The sequence below is a fragment of the Protopterus annectens genome, chromosome 1.part1, assembly GCF_019279795.1.
Source record: "Protopterus annectens isolate FY-2018-M chromosome 1.part1, PAN1.0, whole genome shotgun sequence".
Classification (NCBI taxonomy): Eukaryota; Metazoa; Chordata; order Ceratodontiformes; family Protopteridae; genus Protopterus; species Protopterus annectens.
Genome location: NC_056726.1, coordinates 309391793 through 309411143, shown reverse-complemented (window position 1 = coordinate 309411143; position 19351 = coordinate 309391793). Strand labels below are relative to the sequence as shown.

Sequence of the window (19351 nt, the reverse complement as noted above, 5' to 3'; positions counted from 1 at the left end):
GGGAACAGGTGGAGGAGATCCTGGAGAGATGGAGATATGCTCTAGAGAGAAGAGGAATGAAGGTCAGCAGGACAAAGACAGAATATATGTGTGTGAATGAGAGGGAGGATAGAGGAATGGTGAGGATGCAAGGAGTAGAAGGTGGTGAAGGTGAATGAGTTTAAAATACTTGGAGTCAGTAGTTCAGAGTAACGGTGAGTGTGGAAGAGAGGGGAAGAAGAGAGTACAGTCAGGATGGAGTGGGTGGAGAAGAGTGTCAGGAGCGATTTCTGACAGACGAGTACCTGTAAGAGTGAAAGGGAAGGTCTACAAGAGGGTAGTGAGACCAGCTATGTTATATGGGTTGGAGACAGTGGCATTGACAAAAAGGCAGGAGTTTGAGCTGGGTGTGGCAGAACTAAAGATGTTAAGATTTGCACTGGGTGTGACGAGGGTGGACAGGATTAGGAATAAGTATATTAGAGGGTCAGCCCAGGTTGGAAGGTTTGGAGACAAAGCCAGAGAGGCACGATTACGTTGGTTTGGACATGTGCTGAGGAGGGATGCTGAGTATATTTGGAAAAAGATGCTAAGGATGAAGCTACCAGGTAACAGGAAAAGAGGAAGGCCTAAGATAAGGTTTATGGATGTGGTGAGAGAGGACATGCAGGTGGTTGGTGTGACAGAGCAAGATGCAGAGGACAGGAAGAAATGGAAACAGGTGATCTGCTGTGGCAACCCCTAACGGGAACATCCGAAAGAAGATGATGATGACCGCTGCTCTGGAGCAGAATAAATGGGATAAGTTAATTCAAACACAAAAAGGATATTGGCTAGACTTAAAATGGCACACAAGGACAGCTAGCCTAGTACTTGTTTATAAACTATAAAAAAAAATCCATGTGTTTCCTTCTTCATTTAAATTATTCCATCAATTAATCATGTCCAGTCAGAGTCATAGAAACAGTTCTCAAAAATTAATAAATTAATGCATTTTTCAAAAACTACCATAATTTCTATGAAATACCTTACGTTAAACATTGCAAAGGTGTCTCTACACTATGGTTAGCAGGATGTAAAGTGTTAAAATTGTAAATGATCAATTCCATTCTTTCTAAAGGTAACTTTCGATCCCCTGTCTCTCTTAAGGACTATGGATCCCAATACACAGTTTATAAACAGAAGCATTTCCACCATGAAAATTATGAGCGTTGTAGTGCAAAATAGTGTCATCTTTTAAAGATCTTGTGTATACCTTTATATTCTACTTTTTCAAACAAGTTTTACTTTAGCACATCGACACTGTTTGACAGACTTATTTACATAAAATAAACAGCTGCCAACTAACATTAGAGGGTCTAAATTCAGAATTAATATCAAATTGCTTTCTATGAACAGGCGTTGCATAAATGTTTGGACTTGTGCATTAAAGAAACAGGAGCCATCTTTGAGGAACGAATGCCAGAAAGAAAATAACAAAATTCAAGGATCCAGAACTACTAAAGCACCTCAACAGGAAACTCCTTAACTACTCCTATGAAGCAGGCGGTCTGCAAAAAGCATTCAGTAGAGGCTTATTTATTTAAGCAGTGTGTGTTTATCCAACGTTGGTCACTTCCATTTCATCTTCTGCACCAACCTAAGATTTTGTATTCTAGTTTTTATTAAGCAAATTTATCTGCCCAATATACAACTTATTTTCACAACTGTTAAATCTGCCCTGATTAAGTACATGGAAAATTTATTTGGGTCAGAAACTTCAGTTGTTTAGTGATGACAAGAAAAGCTGGAGGATATCAAATGCAAGTCGTCAAAATTAAATGGGACAAGAAAGTTCAATCGTTGACCTATTTGCCTGACAGTAATGACAGTCTTCGTGTCAGTGAAAAGGCATGGTAGCACTGTTTTAATTCAATATACAAGTGGAGACTAGAATTTCCCATAGTGCATCCTTTGAAAGTTTCCGGTGCAGTCAGGTGCGGGTTTCCTAATGACTCCTTTAATGATGAAAAGGTGAGTGATTTCCCAAACAGGGACAACAGAGAGGGACATGGTGTAGCAGTAAAAGGAAAAACGGCTGATGTAAAAGTAACAGAATTTTCACCAAAATAGGGTACATAATCCATTTGCTTTCACTTTAAACTGACTTTAAATACTTGAAATCAAAAGGTTTGAAATTCATTAACCCAATACCCCAAGTTTTACAAAATGTATTTTTAGTTTTAACTCCATAAGGCAGATAAAGTTAAGGTTGACATTTTCTCCTTTGAAGTCTTCTGGTACAGAGGGTTCTACAATGAATACATGGGTAAAGTGACTAAATGAGGATGCAGCTTATTGGATGCTTCGTTTTACAATGTTCTGCCCACTTTTTGATGAGCAAACCGTTGAGACAAGAAGGTAACAATGATGAAAGTTGCAAAGAATACGAGTGTAATTCACTATGGGTACAAGTTTCGCTGAAATTGTACAATTTAATTGTAAATGTGTTGGACATTGCTGTCAACAAGAGCTAAGAGCATTTTTGTGAAGATTTTAAAACCTAGGCAATAAAATGTGCTAAGAAATGAGTAGACAGGTATACAGCAGTTATGTGGCAAGAAGTACATGGTTTGGCCAGAAATTAAAAGGGGCAGTGTTATCTTCAATAGACTGGATTGTGACAAGTGATGACATACAATATTACACACTGCAATATGAAAATAACATAGTAACCCCCCCTTAGAAGTCATAAGTACAGAATTGACATCTAAAAGGGGTTGAACTAGTTTCTTGGGAAAGAAGATGTTAAAGTGTTAGTTTATGTAGCCACCTGAAGCAATGTTTTAATTAATGTCTACAAAGACTGGATGTACCCCCTAGAGAGACCCATTTTAATTGGAACTGGGTCTCATCAGCTCGATATTGATCCCTTTAGAGAGTCTCTATTAAAGGTGTGTTGGTAGGAATCTCTTAATATTAAAAGTCACTAATGGTTTATCAAAATTGATTCAATCAATTGGCAAGAATGTTACACATGGGCCTCGATGTTTACAGTTTATATTCACCCAGTGTTAACTGAATGCATTCAGGTGGTACAAGTTATGGGGCAGGGCCATCAGTCATACCTTTTCTGTCTCGTTCACAATTTTACATTTAATGATGATCATTATTTGGTAATAAATGGTACAACAGAGGTACGACTTCTCTTTCTTTACATGCCAACATTTTATATTTCAACTTTTGAAGATAAAATATTTTGCAACGATTTTTTTAGGAAGGAAGCAATAATATTTTGCATTACACAGATTTGCTTTTCATCAGTCACATTCAGCAAGTTTTGTAATCTTTTAATCAAAATATCTGGGGGCTCAAGCTTATATGTGGGGTGTATAAAATATAATTATTTGGATATTACTTTTAAGTGACTCAAACGGAAACAAAGCAGCCAATAAGCTCTATATATAAAAAAAAAAAAAAAAAAAAAAAAAAAAAAAAAAAAAAACTTTAGTTAGAGCTTTTTGCACACCCATAGTGCAACCCCCAGATCCCTATTGTAATTCTGATCGCAAGTATTTTTTTCCCTTTTATTTATCCTTTTGTTGACTGGGTTAAGTCCCACTTGGCTAGTTGCCTCTCTTCAGGGGAGACCAGTGGAGGTATTTATACTACTAGGGGAAATATGGCCAGGGCACTGGGGAACAACTACTTTTTTGATAGGTGCTTTGAGATCTTTTACATCAACCTGAACAAGCCACTAACTCAAGCAGATGGGGCCTTGGTTTTACATCTCATCCAAAGGACGACGCCCTCAGGAATGCAGCACCCCACTTATGCTGCTCCATAGTGTTAGTTATCAATCTATTTGGTGCAGGAAATAGAACCCACAGCCCTTCTGTTGCTCCACTGTGCAAGCCCTGGAATTACAAAAGAATTTAACAGATTTAGGAGAACAGTAAATGTCAAGCATTGTTTTTATCCTTGTTTTTTGCAAATAATGAGCCCCTCACATTCCCTGAACGTGTATACACCAAGTGAAAGATTGACATACCTTAGAGAAAAGGGAATACTCAGTTTAAAAGCAGTCTTGGTTTTGTTATTTGCAAGGCTGCATTTTTGCTCATTCATTCTCACTATTCTGTGACTTGAACTGCTAAGGCTCAGAATATCAAATGGCTGCTATCCCCACACTTGATCATCTGCCACACAAAGAGCTTCTTTGAGCCTGCAAAGTATTTCTTTAAATGAAGACTGGAGGAACATTTAGAAAGAACCTATGGACCAACTACTTGAAAGGGTCAAAAGAAAATCAGTGATAAGACGGTGAGAAAATTGGAAAAATTAAACATCGTGAAAGTTACTATAAAGAACCTGTGATGCATTTAAAGGGTAAACCTTCAACTATATATTTTGTTACAAATTATACTATTTTTACAGAGACATCAAATATCAAGTCAGATTAGATTAGATTATTAACAGATAAGAATCAAGTAAGGGTCTTCCTAGACATCAAAACCTTCCACGGAGAAATGTGCTTAGCATTCCAGGGAATGCTACAGTTCAAGATTACTTCCCCCAGGTCATGTTCTTTAAAAATATGAACGTTTCCCTGAATAAAATGCTTTATGTGCAGCATGGTGCATGAAGTGTGTTAGTTATCAACAAGTGTGTTCGTTTGGAAATCATTTTACTTCAGCAAGCGAATTTGTAATGCATGGACTATTTTGCAATTGATATTGGAGAGATCTGCTCAGTAAAAAATATAAGAGGATGTGTGAGGTATTTCGTGGTGGGGGTGTTTCTGCTTATAAATGTTGCACACTGGGATCCTGCTAGTACTAAAAAAATGTGAGAAGAGAAAGCTATCTTTAAACAGAATTTATTCTTTGTAAAACCACTCGAAAGACACCAAGACATGAACCACTGTAGCCAGAAAACTGCCCACTCCTGGTAAATGAAAATAGTTCCGTTTACTCGGAATGCAAGTACTGAATTAATAGCAGCCAAATTTATACGATGGAATTCAATAAAATAGCAGCAAAACAAGCTCAATACAACAATATTGCTATAAAAGCAGCAGCAAACCAATCTTGAACATAAAATATCACGAACAGCAACACTATTGTCTCCTAGCGCCTCGACTAAAACAGCCTTTTCAGAGTAATTAACAGGTAAAAACGCTTCACTATTTATATCCTAACTAATTAAGTTAATCAATAAAACACAACAAAAACAGATACAATTATATATGCAAATTAATACAACATTCCTACAAAAGAATCATACATTCTTAAAGTAACATCTCTAAATACTTTTCCAATTGCATTCAATATTAAGTCCTATAGGTTGTAATGTATTGTAGTATTAAAATAGATTCCTTTTTCCCCAAGGAGAAACTTTATCCTATTCTGACTAATATAACTTGAATTAATTTGTTCTAGAACAGATACTTTAAAATCCATAAACTTCCCCCCATGCTTTTTACTGCAATGTTCTGCAAGTGGACTTATTTTATGTTTAATATCGCTCACGTTCCTTAATTCTTTCTCCTAAACTTTTTAGTTTCACCAATATAAAATTTACTACAGTCACACTTTATAGCATAAATTACTCCTACACTTTTACAAGTGTAACATCCGTTAATGTCAAACCTTTTTCCATTTATTTGTTCAAGTGTTTACTATATATTGGTAAATAGAACATATGCCACATGTTGTAGTATCATATTCCATTCCTAAATTAGTTATTTCTTTTGGTCTTTTATATATACTGTGCACCAAAAAAACCTTTAAGCTTCTACCCTTTTGGGAGGAAAATTTAAGTTGAATTCCTGAAAGTGAAGAAACTTCTCTTCTGATAATATTCCAAAAATCTGCCACCATTTTTTGCAACTTATGTGAAAAAATTCCTGATATATATATATATATATATATATATATATATTTATTTATTATCTGGATACCTACTTCTGGGGTCTTTTTCTTTGTATCCAAATATTCTATTATAGCTCTCCCTTACCACTTTCTCAGTGTAGCCTCTATCTATAAATATATTAACCACTTTAGAAGCTTTTCATTTGGCATCTTGCAAATTACTGCATAGTCTTAATTCTCAAAATTTCACCATCTGTCAAAGCTTTTAATGTGCGTGTGGGATGACAGCTAGTCACATGGAACATGTTACTAAGCTGATGAAACTTTCTATTAATTTGGGTTTTTATTTTTCCATCACTATATCCGCATAAGTGCAACAGTAGCGTTGTTGCCTCACAGCAAGAGGTTCTCCCGTTCGATTCTCTGCTGGAATGCGGGGAGTGCCTTCTGAGTGGAGTCTGCATGTCTTCCCCGCAAGTCTAGTGGCGTTCCGAAAGATATGCGTGAATGGGCGTGCCTTCGTTGAAGGTTGGTCGTTGAGCTGGCAACTCGGCACCGTAAAAATCTACTGCCAATCATTAGCGGATCAGACTTCCTCTGTGGCGACCCCTAACTGGGAAAAGCCAAAAGACAAAACATTTTTCCATCACTCAACCCTTCCAGAGTTAAGTCCAAATAATTCACTCATACCTTCCTGTAAGCCATCATATATTTGATTTGAAATCTGTTATTAATATATTCATTAGACAATCAGGGGAAAGTTACTATGAAGAACCTGTGATGCATTTAAAGGGTGAACAGTCAACTACATATTTTGTTACAAGTTGTACTAATTTTACTGAGACACTGAATATCATCAAGTCAGATTAGAATATTAACAGATAAGAATCAAGTAAGGGTCTTCCTAGACATCAAAACCTTCCACAGAGAAATGTGCTTAGCATTCCAGGGAATGCTACAGTTCAAGATTACTTCCCCCAGGTCATGTTCTTTAAAAATATGAACGTTTCCCTGAATAAAATGCGACATGTGCAGTATGGTGCATGAAGTGTGTTAGTTATCAACAAGAAGCACATAGTTTGGAAATCATTTTACTTCAGCAAGCAAATTTGTAATGCATGGACTATTTTGCAATTGATTTTGCAATTGATATTGGAGAGATGATCTGCTGAGTAAAAAATACAGTACAAGAGGATGTGTGAGGTATTTCATGGTGGGGATGTTTCTGCTTATAAATGTTGCATACTGGGATCCCCTAGTGCTAACAAATGTGGGAAGAGAAAGCTATCTTTAAACAGAATTTATTCTTTGTTCATTTACAAACGCTCAAATTCAACTCCCATCTGCTACCAAACATAAAAAAAAATCACCAAAAATTGGGCATGCTCTACCGTCACAATCGGTTCCTCACCTAAACTACCAAAATTACTCTCTACCACATTTCTCCTTCCCTCCCTTCTCTATGGTGCCCCTCTTCTTACAAACCTACAATCTTCTCTGAAAACCAAGCTGTCCTCTTGTTACAATGAAATAGCCAGATTCGCCACCAGTAACAATTATCCACCCATCACTGCGAACCTCTCCTCCAACTCAACTGGCTAGAGCTTCCTAACTACCTCTCCTGCACTCAGCTCACCTATGCACATAAACTCATTTTCCAGCCATCCCTCTGTCCCTCTCTCTCATCTACCTTCAAAATGCAAACAACTCAAAGACTTCTAAGATCTAATAATCAAAACTTCATAGAAGTTTACAGACCCTTACACCCTTCCTGGACAAAACCTCCTGTCCTTCTCACTAGCACGCCTATGGAACTCCCTTCCCCCCTGCATTCGAACCATTACCAACCTACCATCCTTTAAAAAAATCCATACACTCTCATCTAAAATCCTCTTGGGAATGCTCCTGTACACATCCCTCATAACATACTCTCTACTCCCAACACTCCTCTTCCTTTTTCTCAAAACCTAACCAGCAAATTCATGCTGGCTTCTAGCATATAACTCCTTATTTGTACCCTGCAATCTTAAATTTTTTTTTTTTTTGGTCTACTTATAACCAGAATTTCTACAATGTTTTTCTTTAATTTCTCATGTAAACTGTGTGTGTAACATAACCTTTGTATAATCTGTATGTGGACTATAATCTTTGTATTATCTGTATGTGGAGCTTTTCTCCCCAGGACTCCATTGAAAAAGGGTTCTTTAGGCCCAATGGACTAGCCTGGTTAAACAACTGCAAATAAATAAATAAATAAAATAATAAGACTTTACATTCTGTTGGTCCTAACATGGAAATATTGGGTTAATATTAGATTAAAATCAGGTACACTGTTCACTGTAATATTCATTTAAATTATGTTTAAGCATTGATTGTTCATTTTGATTTAATTTCTGTCCCAACCAACTCTTATCAGATATGGCTGATGACATTATAAAGGAAATATAGGGATTTTTTTGTTTGTTTTTTTTACACATTCCTTTAGAAGATGTAACCTGAAGAACCAGGTGGTATTCACTAAACAGTAAATGCTGAAGTTGCACCTTTAAAAACAACTTTTTTAACATGCTGTACAGTTAGATGAGGAGGTGTAAAGCCTACTAGTCTCTTTCTGTGGACAGGGTGTTGAAGTGCGTCTAGGACTATTCACTGAAAGTACATTTCACTGAAACACATTTGACTGTGCACAATTCACTGAAAGCTCAATTCATTGAAACACATTTCACTGAAAGTTATACAAGGCATTTTCCCCATTGTAGTGCGACCCTTGAGTTAGAATATACAGTAAGGGGGGGGTGTAGCCCCCAACCTATTTTAAATATTTTGAACTATACACATGGATACTTGCAATTTTAATAAATTACTCTTCTAAACTTAATATATGTCCAAACTATATGGGGGGGGGGCTATGCCCCCAACACCCCCCAATGTAGGGGGCGGTGCCCCCCACACCCCCTTACTATATATTCTAACTCCAGGGTTGCACTACAGTGGGGAAAAGGCCATATATAACTTTCAGTGATTTGTGATTTCAGTGAATAGTTGTAGACCCGTTGAAGCATATGAGAAGAACATCTGGTGTTACAGCTCCTGTTGGTGTTCCAGATCATTGCTACTGCAGCAGCCATCTCAACTAGCATTACAGGGTTGTATTACCTCAGAGCCAGGCCTTATTCTAACACAACCACTGATGACACTAAATGCTGTGGGAATGTCAGCTCACCATTTCCCAGAAGTAACCAGACAGCCACAGTATGAAGGTCTATGCATATCCACTCCCTTCCCCAGTTATGGAGTCATCTACAGCCTGCACAACTGAAATACTGGCTTCATCATGAGACAATGCTCCCCTGAAAACTGCTCAAGTTTGGGTACATTCCCAATATACAGCGGCACTAGGAAACAAAATTAATAGGACGTCAGGGGTCCTGATGTCAGAGGGGGTAGACTCTGCAAACAATGACAGCAAATATCCCCTACTTGCAGAAAACTATTCACTGGGCTGTGTTAATTGTCAACGTTTCTACTGAATAGGGCTTCATGGAATTTGTGCAAGATTATGACTGAGCACTTGTGAATACATTTCTCCAATGGTTGCTGAAAAATGCTTTTGAACTGATAATTTATTTAATGCATCTAGTAAGCTCAGTAAGGTCTATGTTGTTAGTGGTTAGTTAGTCTGACAGTTTGATGTTTTTAGTTGGTTTACATAATGAAAATCAATTATTTGTCAGTAATGCTCATACCTCTCCACCTCTTAGCACATGAAATCTGGACAAAGCCCAACAAAACGGGGGGGGGGACCAAAAATAGGGATGCATTTTAAATATTGCTCTTATAAACTAGAGCATTGCTAGAGCAACAGGGCTTGCTTTAACATATATTTTCTGAGGGATATGAAGTCTGAAACTCATGTATGTCATTATTTAGTGATGTCAGTCCTCATATTATCCAAGTGATTTGCCAAAAAAAAAAACATTTTATGAGGAACTGTGAAAATCTGTACAGTTGAGAGGTATGGACTAATGCTGCTGTACAATTAGCGCAAAAATTAAAAGAACCAAAGAGAAATTAGTTTAATTTCTATGGATTTTATTTAGAGAAGTGGAGTTTTTTTTTTTACTTTTGCATATGTGAACTGTGTGTGAGCTGGTAAAGTTAACTTTTTATTTATTTACTTTGCATAGTAAGGGATGGGATAGCCTAGGTTTCTTTTTTTTTATTCAGCAGATTTTAGCTCGTATAAAAGCAGACTTGGGTTTAGGTGTTGTATTTATAGATGGTTAGTTTTTGGGGAGTATCACTTTTTTGTATATTCAGTGTGTAAAAGTTGTTCTTCACCTTGTAACAAATGGAAAATTAAGTCAATATTTCAGTTTAGTTTTTATTGTACTCAGCAGTTTCAAGGTAAACAAAGTGGATGTGGGGGGGGGGCTTCTTTGGTGGCTTATGGTGTTTTGGGGATGCCAGAATCTCTTTTGGGTGCTCAGTATGTAAGTATATCATACTTTGTAGTTAGTCCAACAACAGCACCATGTATGAGGCGACCAGGTTTTATCCAGAATACTCAAAGGATGTATAAAAGCAAAGATCTTTTATTCACATAAATCCAACGGGTTAGCAGTTTCACATACTGCTTCCTCAGACCTTAAAAAATCAAATGCTGCAGTTGCACGCTTTAAATACCGCAACAGTCAAGGACGAGCCCTTCACTTAACCATTTAAACGGAAGCAACTTCATTTTTTACCTGCTGCCAGATAACACAATATAAATAAATAAATATACATACTTTATCCCTAAACATTGACACTAAAAAACTGTCATTATAACAGATACAACAATACGTAATCAAAACCTTAAATGCAACACTACACGTCATTGGGCATACATTCAAAATTAAAACTATTCTACCTAAAACATTCAGAGTGAATCAGCTCACACATTAGCCATTCTACCTATATATAAAAAATAAATGTAAAATTTCAGAGCAATCAAAGGATATATGTATCCTACAAAACAATTTCTAGACAGAACATAAATGTACATATTTCACTATCCATAAATGTCATGGAGTCAAAAGGGAGACATGGGCACAAACTCAATATATCTCATCCTATCTAAAAACCAAAGCTGCGTTCATTTCCAACCTCACTTCTGCATTAAAGCATTATTGTGTTACCTTGATAACATATAATATCACAAATCTATATATATGACAAAGGTAAAAAAGGGCTAGACACCTCCTCAGTGTATTTAAAAGGCTAATGTGAAACAACCAAACTCCTAGATCTCAAAATAGGTTTGATAGAGGCTCTCTCATTAAGGCCATAGCCTTTATTAGCTCTCAACCTTACTATCCAGTTGGTTTATTTCCTCTCTGTATTGTTTCTGATGTTACCCTCCTTGATTATGAGCTGCACATAGTCTATGACCATAAATTTAAAGTGATGTTCTTGCCCAAACGCTAGAACACGTTTTGCTAATGCATTTTGCATGTTCTTAACCCTAATGGCATATAGATGCTCCCTCATCCTATGCCGGAACAATCTGTCTGCCTTGCTGACATAGAATGAGGGGCAACCTTGGCACACTGCCAAGTACACTACATGCAAACTATTGCAATTAGCCGACAACCCTGAACATCTGTCCAGTGTCTGGATGTGTAAACCTGTCAGCAGTCATAACATGTTCACAAAAATTACAGTGGCCACAAGATGTAGTCCCCAAACACACACCTAAACCTGGTCTATGATGTTGTTGACATAACTGTTTAAGATTAGATTTATTCTTTAATCTAAATATCGGAGTGTCCCCTACAATTTCTCTGATGACTGAATCTGTGGTTAGGACATGCCAATGACAGTTGATAATGTCTATGATGGCACCATTGTCCATTGTGTAATACATTGGTATCCTAATACCAAGCTGTTTTTCTCTATTGGCTCTAGCATTACTGTTATTACCAGAAAAGTATGGGGCAGCTCTCTCTTGTCTGTAGATGTCCATGTCCTCAAGATCCATCTTCATCTCTTCCTCCTTGTACCCACGTACTCTCAATATGTCCCTGAACATATCCAACTCAGATTTAAAGCCAGTATCTGTGGCATTAAGGTGAGAGATCTTCATCCCTTGACCTTTTATATTTTTAAAAATATACTGTAGGTGCATACTATGTCTATGGAGGAGTGTGTTCTTAGAACATTCCTTCCTAAAGACACCAGTATTTATATGAGTGCCCATAACCCTTTCCTACATACACATCCAAATATTCCAGCCTATGTGATGAGTACTTCAAAGTAAATCTTAAATATCCAGTCATATTGTTCATCCAACCTATACACTTAGTTCATCTGTGGGTCCATCCCAAATAAGGAACACATTGTCCACAAAACGATAAAAAGGTACCCACCTCTTGAACCAATTCTCAAGAAATATGTTGGCGAAGCTATTGGCACACGAGGTGCCCATAGCCATGCCATCACGCTGTATGAAGAACTTGTCCTCAAATACAAATACATTATTTTCCAGGATAATTTCCAGAAACAAATAAAAGATCTATCTTATGTTCTCCATAATCACTATGTTTTGTCAGATATTTCTTGACTGATTCAATACCTACATTATTGGGAATAATGGTGAACAACGACTGAACATCTAATGTCACAAAAAGCATATAAGGTTTCAACTCATACATGCTATTAAACTCAAAGATCTGCCAAAAACTGCTTAATATCTCTAAGTATAGTTTTACTACAATTAACTATTGGTCTTAAATGCTTCTCTACATAGAGAGAAAACGGTTCTGTGGACCAACCCCTCCCAGAAACTATTGGTCTCATGGGTGGGTTTACATCTTTCTTGTGAATTTTTGGCAGGCCTTGAATAACTGGAATCATAGGATGTTCAACTTCCAGAAATTTACCCATATCTGGTGATATTAAATGACTTAACTAAATCAGTTACTGCCATGTAAACCCCATACTTGACATTATCAACCTTCTCTTTAGATATAATATTGTAATAATTACTATCACTCAACATGTGTAACATGGCTTTGGAATAACCTTTGTCCATGATGACTAAGGGTCTCCCCTTGTCCACAGGCCTTATGACTATACTACTGTCATTCTGCAGCCGAAAGTTCAGATTGAATCTATTATTTCTTACTTTATGTTGCATTCTACCTTCACTATATAATACATGTAAATCATCCTCCACTAACTTGAGGAAAGCTTCAGCCAGTGGATGATTACTAGGTACATAATCACTTGGTTTCCTAAATACATATTCATGCTCAATGTCACTATTCCCAAAATCATATCTAAGCATAACATTCCTGATGTACATTTTAACATCTATCAATACATCTGTTATTCTATTATGTTTAGCAGGAATGAAGCTCAATCCTTTGTTCAAAGCATTCAATTCATGACCATCTAACTCTCTACTGGATAACTTCCAGACTAAACAATTCACATCTGGTTCCACATTTTCTTGAGGGACTTGTTAGAGTCTCTGTCCCCAGATAGCTTCCGCTTCTGTCTCCCTCGACTGACAGAGCGGCCCCTCCTTCCCCCTTCTCCACAGCTATGGGAAGGGGGGAACTGATGAAAAATCACAGTATTACTGTGATTATTGTCTATGGTGTGTCTATTGCCATTATACATATCATAGTCACCTTTGGTCGGACTACCAGTTGTTCATTCTCACTAGTAGATTTGCTGTTGCCAGAACCAACAGTTGGCCCTGTCTGTGTTGACACTCTCTTCTGTGTCAACTGCTCGTTCATCCACAGTAGCATTTGAATTTTCAAGGTCTGAGGAAGCAGTATGTGAAAGCGCTAACCTGTTGGATTTATGTGAATAACAGATCTTTGCTTTTATACAGCCTTTGGGTATTCAGGATAATTCAAGTGAGCCTGGTCGCCTCATACGTGGTGCTGTTGCTGGACTTACTATTTTCTTCATTTTCCGTGGTCAGGCGTTAACTTACTATTTTCTTCATTTTCCGTGGTGAGGCGTTAACTTACTATTTTCTTCATTTTCTGTGGTGAGGCGTTAACTTTGTTGGGAGTGCTTTGTTGTTGCTTGATTTATATACTTTGTAGTTAGCAATGTAAATACGGTGGCTTTATAGGTAATTTTAGAAGCTCTTTTGACAAAAGATGTTGATAATAATCCAGGGGTGTCTACACACACTTTGAAGAGGTCTAGAGAAGAATGACTGAAGGTATTTTAAAAATATCTACACAGTGTACTTAACTTAGCACATTGAACAGCTTTTTGACTAAAGTTTGTTACGTCAGTGATTTCTACTCCAGTATAACAAAGTATAACTCAAAAATTTTCAAAGGTGCTCTCTTCTATGTACCCCCCCCCCACACACACACATACACACACACACACACACTACTTACATATGCTGTCTGAAAGGGGCCCTAGGACTACTTCACTTACCGGTAAATAAAAAATATATAAGTGTGTGAATTTTAAGGTCTTGGGTCTTAGAGAATCTATCTTTAAAAAGTAATACAAATTACAAATTTGTGATCACAAAATTTACTCACAGTTAAAGGCCGGCACATATCTGGAGTCTGCTATGGGACTTTATAAGCAGCACTGACTTGATATCATCATTGGTGAACAAAAACATGTGGTTGTCACCTACCAGTTTGGGTAGTTGTACAAGGCCCATCATTATCAAACAAAGAGGTTTTAATGGTTTAATTATCTTGAGGACAATTAAGATTCAATGCAGTATGGCACCCTTAATTTAACAATGAAGCTCAAACATTTCCATCCAAACATTTCCCAAAGAAATAAGGGCTACCATATTGCATGTGCTTTTTTCTTTCACATCTTGTATATTTTTGTTAACATCTCAGCATAGCTCCTCTTGAGAAACATTTGCTTGAAGTCTTTCAGTAATTCATGAACTTGCCTGTCTCCCTTGGTCACTCAGTACAATGCAGTTTAAGTGAAACCATCATTAAACTAAGCAAATTGAGCCAAATTTATGAGGTAAAATATGAAGGTGTCAACCTGAATGATGGCAGAAAGATGGAAAGTAGTGAAAAAAATGCAAGTTTGACGGATGAAATAACATGATGGAATGAGAAGTGCAAATGGTACGGGTATCAAAACATTAACATGACAATGTCAAAGAAGTGGAAAAAGGGTCAAAACATTAGGCACTCTTTCAGCTCCAATGTTGTTGGAGCCAAGACAGTCTCAGGACAGAGGAACTGGTGATCATTATTTTGGCTTTGGATCCATTGGGTTCCACTCTATCGCTCTTGTTGGGATCACTGGCTTTCAAGCTCTACTGTTCTGATTCCCTCATTGAAGCCAGTCATCTCATGGTCTTGCAGCCTCCATCATACCAAGCAAGTCATGTCTCCCAATGGGAGGTTCAAGCAAGGTCTTTGGATTATTCTGAGGTGGGTTCAAACTTCCAGGTGTTGGGTAGGGTGACTGGCTCTCCTTTTAGAATGTTCATGCAAGTCTCATCAGACACACATCCACCCAGAGACTCCCTTATGTTGCCTTCTCCTCTTTAAATCCCCAGTGGTCAGAGCTGGGTCATAGGCCTCATTTCCCCTGCTCAACTGCAACCACAGTCCTCTGAGGAGTCGCACAATAACCCCTAGCATGCCAAAAAAGAGGAATTACTTATTTGACATTTGACTTGCAAAAGGAAGCATCTAGACTACTTCAGATTCTTACTCTGAGGATTGATAAGGCTCCCCACCATCCCCTCTGGAGGATGCCTCATTTGGCAAAATATTGAAACTAATGTACCAGAGGAGAGCTTGGCCTATAGATACTCTTCCCCCCAAGGATGAGTCTGATAGAGACTTACAGCTTGGTACCATCTACATCCTGGGTGGTATCACTGGCTGACATACTGATTGATATGACAATCCAGAGGCCATGGTAGAAGCCAGAGAACTGTGAAGCAGTCCCCCAAAAATGTGACAGGATACTATGACCACTGAAGGACAAACAGTTTTGGGCTACATCCTCAGCTATCTACACAATTACTGTGGTGGCAGCTACAAAGAGAGGTTTCAGAATATTCTTCCTCCATTCACCCACCCAACTAAGGAGTCAAGGGCAAAAGACAAGCTATGGAAGCAGGCATACACTTCAAGCATCTTTGCTCTAAGGGTCTACAATTAAGGCATTCACATGAATAGATTCCAGAGAGATTTGGCTCAGAAAGCCTTATCTATTCAGAAGAATCCTCTCATAGCAGAAACTAGTAAACAGCTGGAGACAGCCAAAACAAATATGTTGAATATAACTAACCTTTCTCAAGCACCTAATGCAGAGAGATTTGCAATACCAAACAGTTGGAAGCTGCATCATCTTATCCATGCCAGAGAGATGTGTACCTTTTAGGTGATGTAGACATTGATGCAAGAGGAGAGCCTAAAGATATGGCCTCCTAACTGTTGGTGGTATATCCCAAAAGCAAGATATTTGTTAAACATGCAATACCTTCTTCATCCAAGTCTAAATCTGAGGAACTAGGGGGAGGGGACTCCCTCACTCTTTCTGGGAGAGCAGCTCCCAGTCAAATGTTGGGGTGTATTTATGTTAACTCAGTGTCATATGGCCACATGCTCCTATATTTTATAATCAAATTTAGCAAAGACTAGATTAGAGATAGACAGGCAGTGTATATGACCTTTGAAAAGAAGCCCTTACTCGTACAACAGGAGATCTCTCCAGAAAGCTACAGAACATGTGGGCCCTTCAGAGCCTCTTGCACTAAAACACAGTTGGAATATCCTGATGTGGGAACTATTTATATGAAACAGCAGAAAGGTGAACATACATATATTGGGGGTGCCTTGAAACTGCAGTCCAACTTCATTTATTTGCTCACATTACTAAAGACATGGACTGGTCATGTGGGACAAAATCCACATCTACCTACAAAGAGGTTGAATAACACAATCAGATAATTGCCTGTTAACAAATGATATACTAAAATAACTTGAAGCACTGCAACTGTATGTTATTTGCAAAATTTGTCATTTAAGAAACATACCTCTGTTGAAACAAAATAGAATTGCTTAAAACATCCCCTCAAAAATTGACTAATCTGTGACAAGAACAGCTGCGGATAATCATGATTTAATTGGATACAAGGTAGCTCATTGCACAACAGCAATGCTTCATCGGTAATACCTATCTATTCTGGTGACATTATTCACCCAGGCTTCACTCTAGTTGCAGCATACCACACTGCTTAAAAGACAACTTTAGTTCATATAGTATGGTGCATCTCCAAAATCTGGCAATCAACCCAAGGACAGTAAGTGTGTGTATGGGTGGGCTACAAAGAAATCCCAGTTAGGAAACTGCAGCTAGTCAAGGTCCTTGACCTCAGCTAGTACTGCTGATTGGAGCTTGTGATCAAGGTAAAAATATCTTAAAATATGGTAATGATTTGCAATCTAAATTCCTTTTAAGCACAGATCTAATGTTTGCTTCACGTGTGTTTTTTTAATTCAATAAAAGTGATTAATATTTTATAAGTAGTTCATATACTTTACCTGCAAGATTAGAAGCACAAGAAAGTAAAAATTTGCTGCTCTTTGAAACTGTTCAATCAGATTTCTTGGTAGGAAGGTGATGACATTATACTTTGAGGTCTTAATACTATTGTCCTGTAAAATAGAATACATTACCAATTAAGTCACGTTTAATACATTTTGCTTTTATCTGCTACATAAAAACATATCAACATAGGAAATAAATATTGTAGTGCATGGAGCTGGGGGATTACACTCAAATATTGGTAAAAAAGAGTTGCAAAGCTCTTCTCTAGCACAAGACCAGATCATAACAGCTTTGTCCTTGAAGTGAATTTCTTTCCACTGATGTCTAAAACAAATAAGCCTGTTATGATGGGAGACCATCATAATCCTCTATATAAAACTCAGCTGTGTCTGAAATTAATGCTGCTATTCAAATTAATCTGAACCGAATTCCCCATTATGCTGCATAGATATATTATAGGTTCATAGGTTCATACTAGGCTATCTGCCCAAGGGCATTTATAATCCTAGCCCATAGTTATGTGGCTTTCACCACCCCTTTAGTTTGAATAAAAACTATGCCTATCATTTTTCTGTGCCTCTGTCAAGCAGTGACACTGAAGTAATCCCTGGGGTATATCTGCGATCTCCCATCCATTGGTCAAGATTCCTCTTGAACAAGGCCAGCGAGGTGCTCCCTGTCAAAGGCAAGAGCCCAATCATTCTGAGATCTAGTTCCAAAGTGCCAGAAAAACTGCAGAGAAACAAATGATTTAAGACAAAAATACATCTGAGGTGGCTTACTGGTAAATTGCTTTGGCTATGGTGTGCATGGTCTTGGATTCAAGACATGCAAGGGCTGTTTATTTTTCCCATTCACATCAAGGAGAGCACTTCATTGGCCCACTTTGAGAAATCTTGAGTGGATGGGCAATAGGAAGTTCACCCCAGGGATCACTTCAGCGGCCTTGCCTGACAGGGGCACTGGGAACTAACTTTGGGCGGCATGATGCCAGGGAATTCTCTTGGGCTAGGCTTATATAGGCTCCAGGGCAGTTAGCCTAGTACACACCTATGAACCTATAAAAAGCCTCTCTTCTTGGTTGGAGTAAGCAATCAGATCCTTCAGTATAACCTTCAAACATCTTACAGATATGTAGACAGGACAAAACTCTTTGTGGCTTTACAGGTCAGCTAGTAGAAGTTGAAGGCTGTTTCAAAACCTAAAAGAAGTCAGAGTACAAAGGGGATGGGGTCAGGCTGTACACCTCATAAGCATACCTCTCAACTATACACATTTTCAGAGAATGTCCAGATTTTTGCTTCATATTTTTGGGTTCCTTTTTCATAAAATTGTGGTTTTATGGCAAATTAGTGGTAAATAATTGAAGACTGAAGTTAGAAAATGACGTTTCAAACTTCACACCCTTCAGAAAATTCATGCTAATGCACAACCTGTCACTTATCAGAGCAAATGGTGTGCCCATTGCAAACAGACTCGAAGAAAAATCCATCCGCAAAGCAAAAAGAAAGGCAAATAAATCCCTTGCAGTTCTAGTTGGTAAAAATAAAAGCTACAGCTGCCACATTGTTTGTGCCTGTAAGGGGAGAACAAAGTGAAGTGCCAACATGCAGAAGAAAATCCCACCCTCCCAATACACTACAGTACTGTGTCTCAGAGAAGAATACAAAAATTGAGAGATATACAAAATAAATCGATTAGATAGCATGAATGTGAGTTTCCTAACAAAGCTGCATGCATGCACAATCCTGTCTCATTAAAAAAAAATATATACCATTTAATTGGTTTACTGCTCAAGTATTTTCATGTGAAATTGTTCCCTGTTAGATGATCGATCAAACATGTTAACTTTTAGAATATCAAAGAAAATTTCAATTGTTCAGAAGGGTCAACAAATGCCAGTAGCTCATGTCCAAGATTGCGGTACATTGGGATGTGGGATTTTG

At 37.8% G+C, this 19351-nt stretch overlaps 1 protein-coding gene across 5 annotated transcripts in view; it reads right to left on the bottom strand.

Moving 5' to 3' along the window:
* ATP8B1 (ATPase phospholipid transporting 8B1) overlaps positions 1-19351 on the bottom strand; it is a 1573644-nt gene that overhangs the window by 763286 nt on the left and 791007 nt on the right. For all 5 annotated transcript variants that reach the window (XM_044074782.1, XM_044074792.1, XM_044074774.1 and 2 more), the window contains one exon: positions 17399-17512. In XM_044074782.1, coding sequence (XP_043930717.1) covers positions 17399-17512 — 114 coding nt within the window. The remainder of the gene's footprint in view (positions 1-17398; positions 17513-19351) is intronic.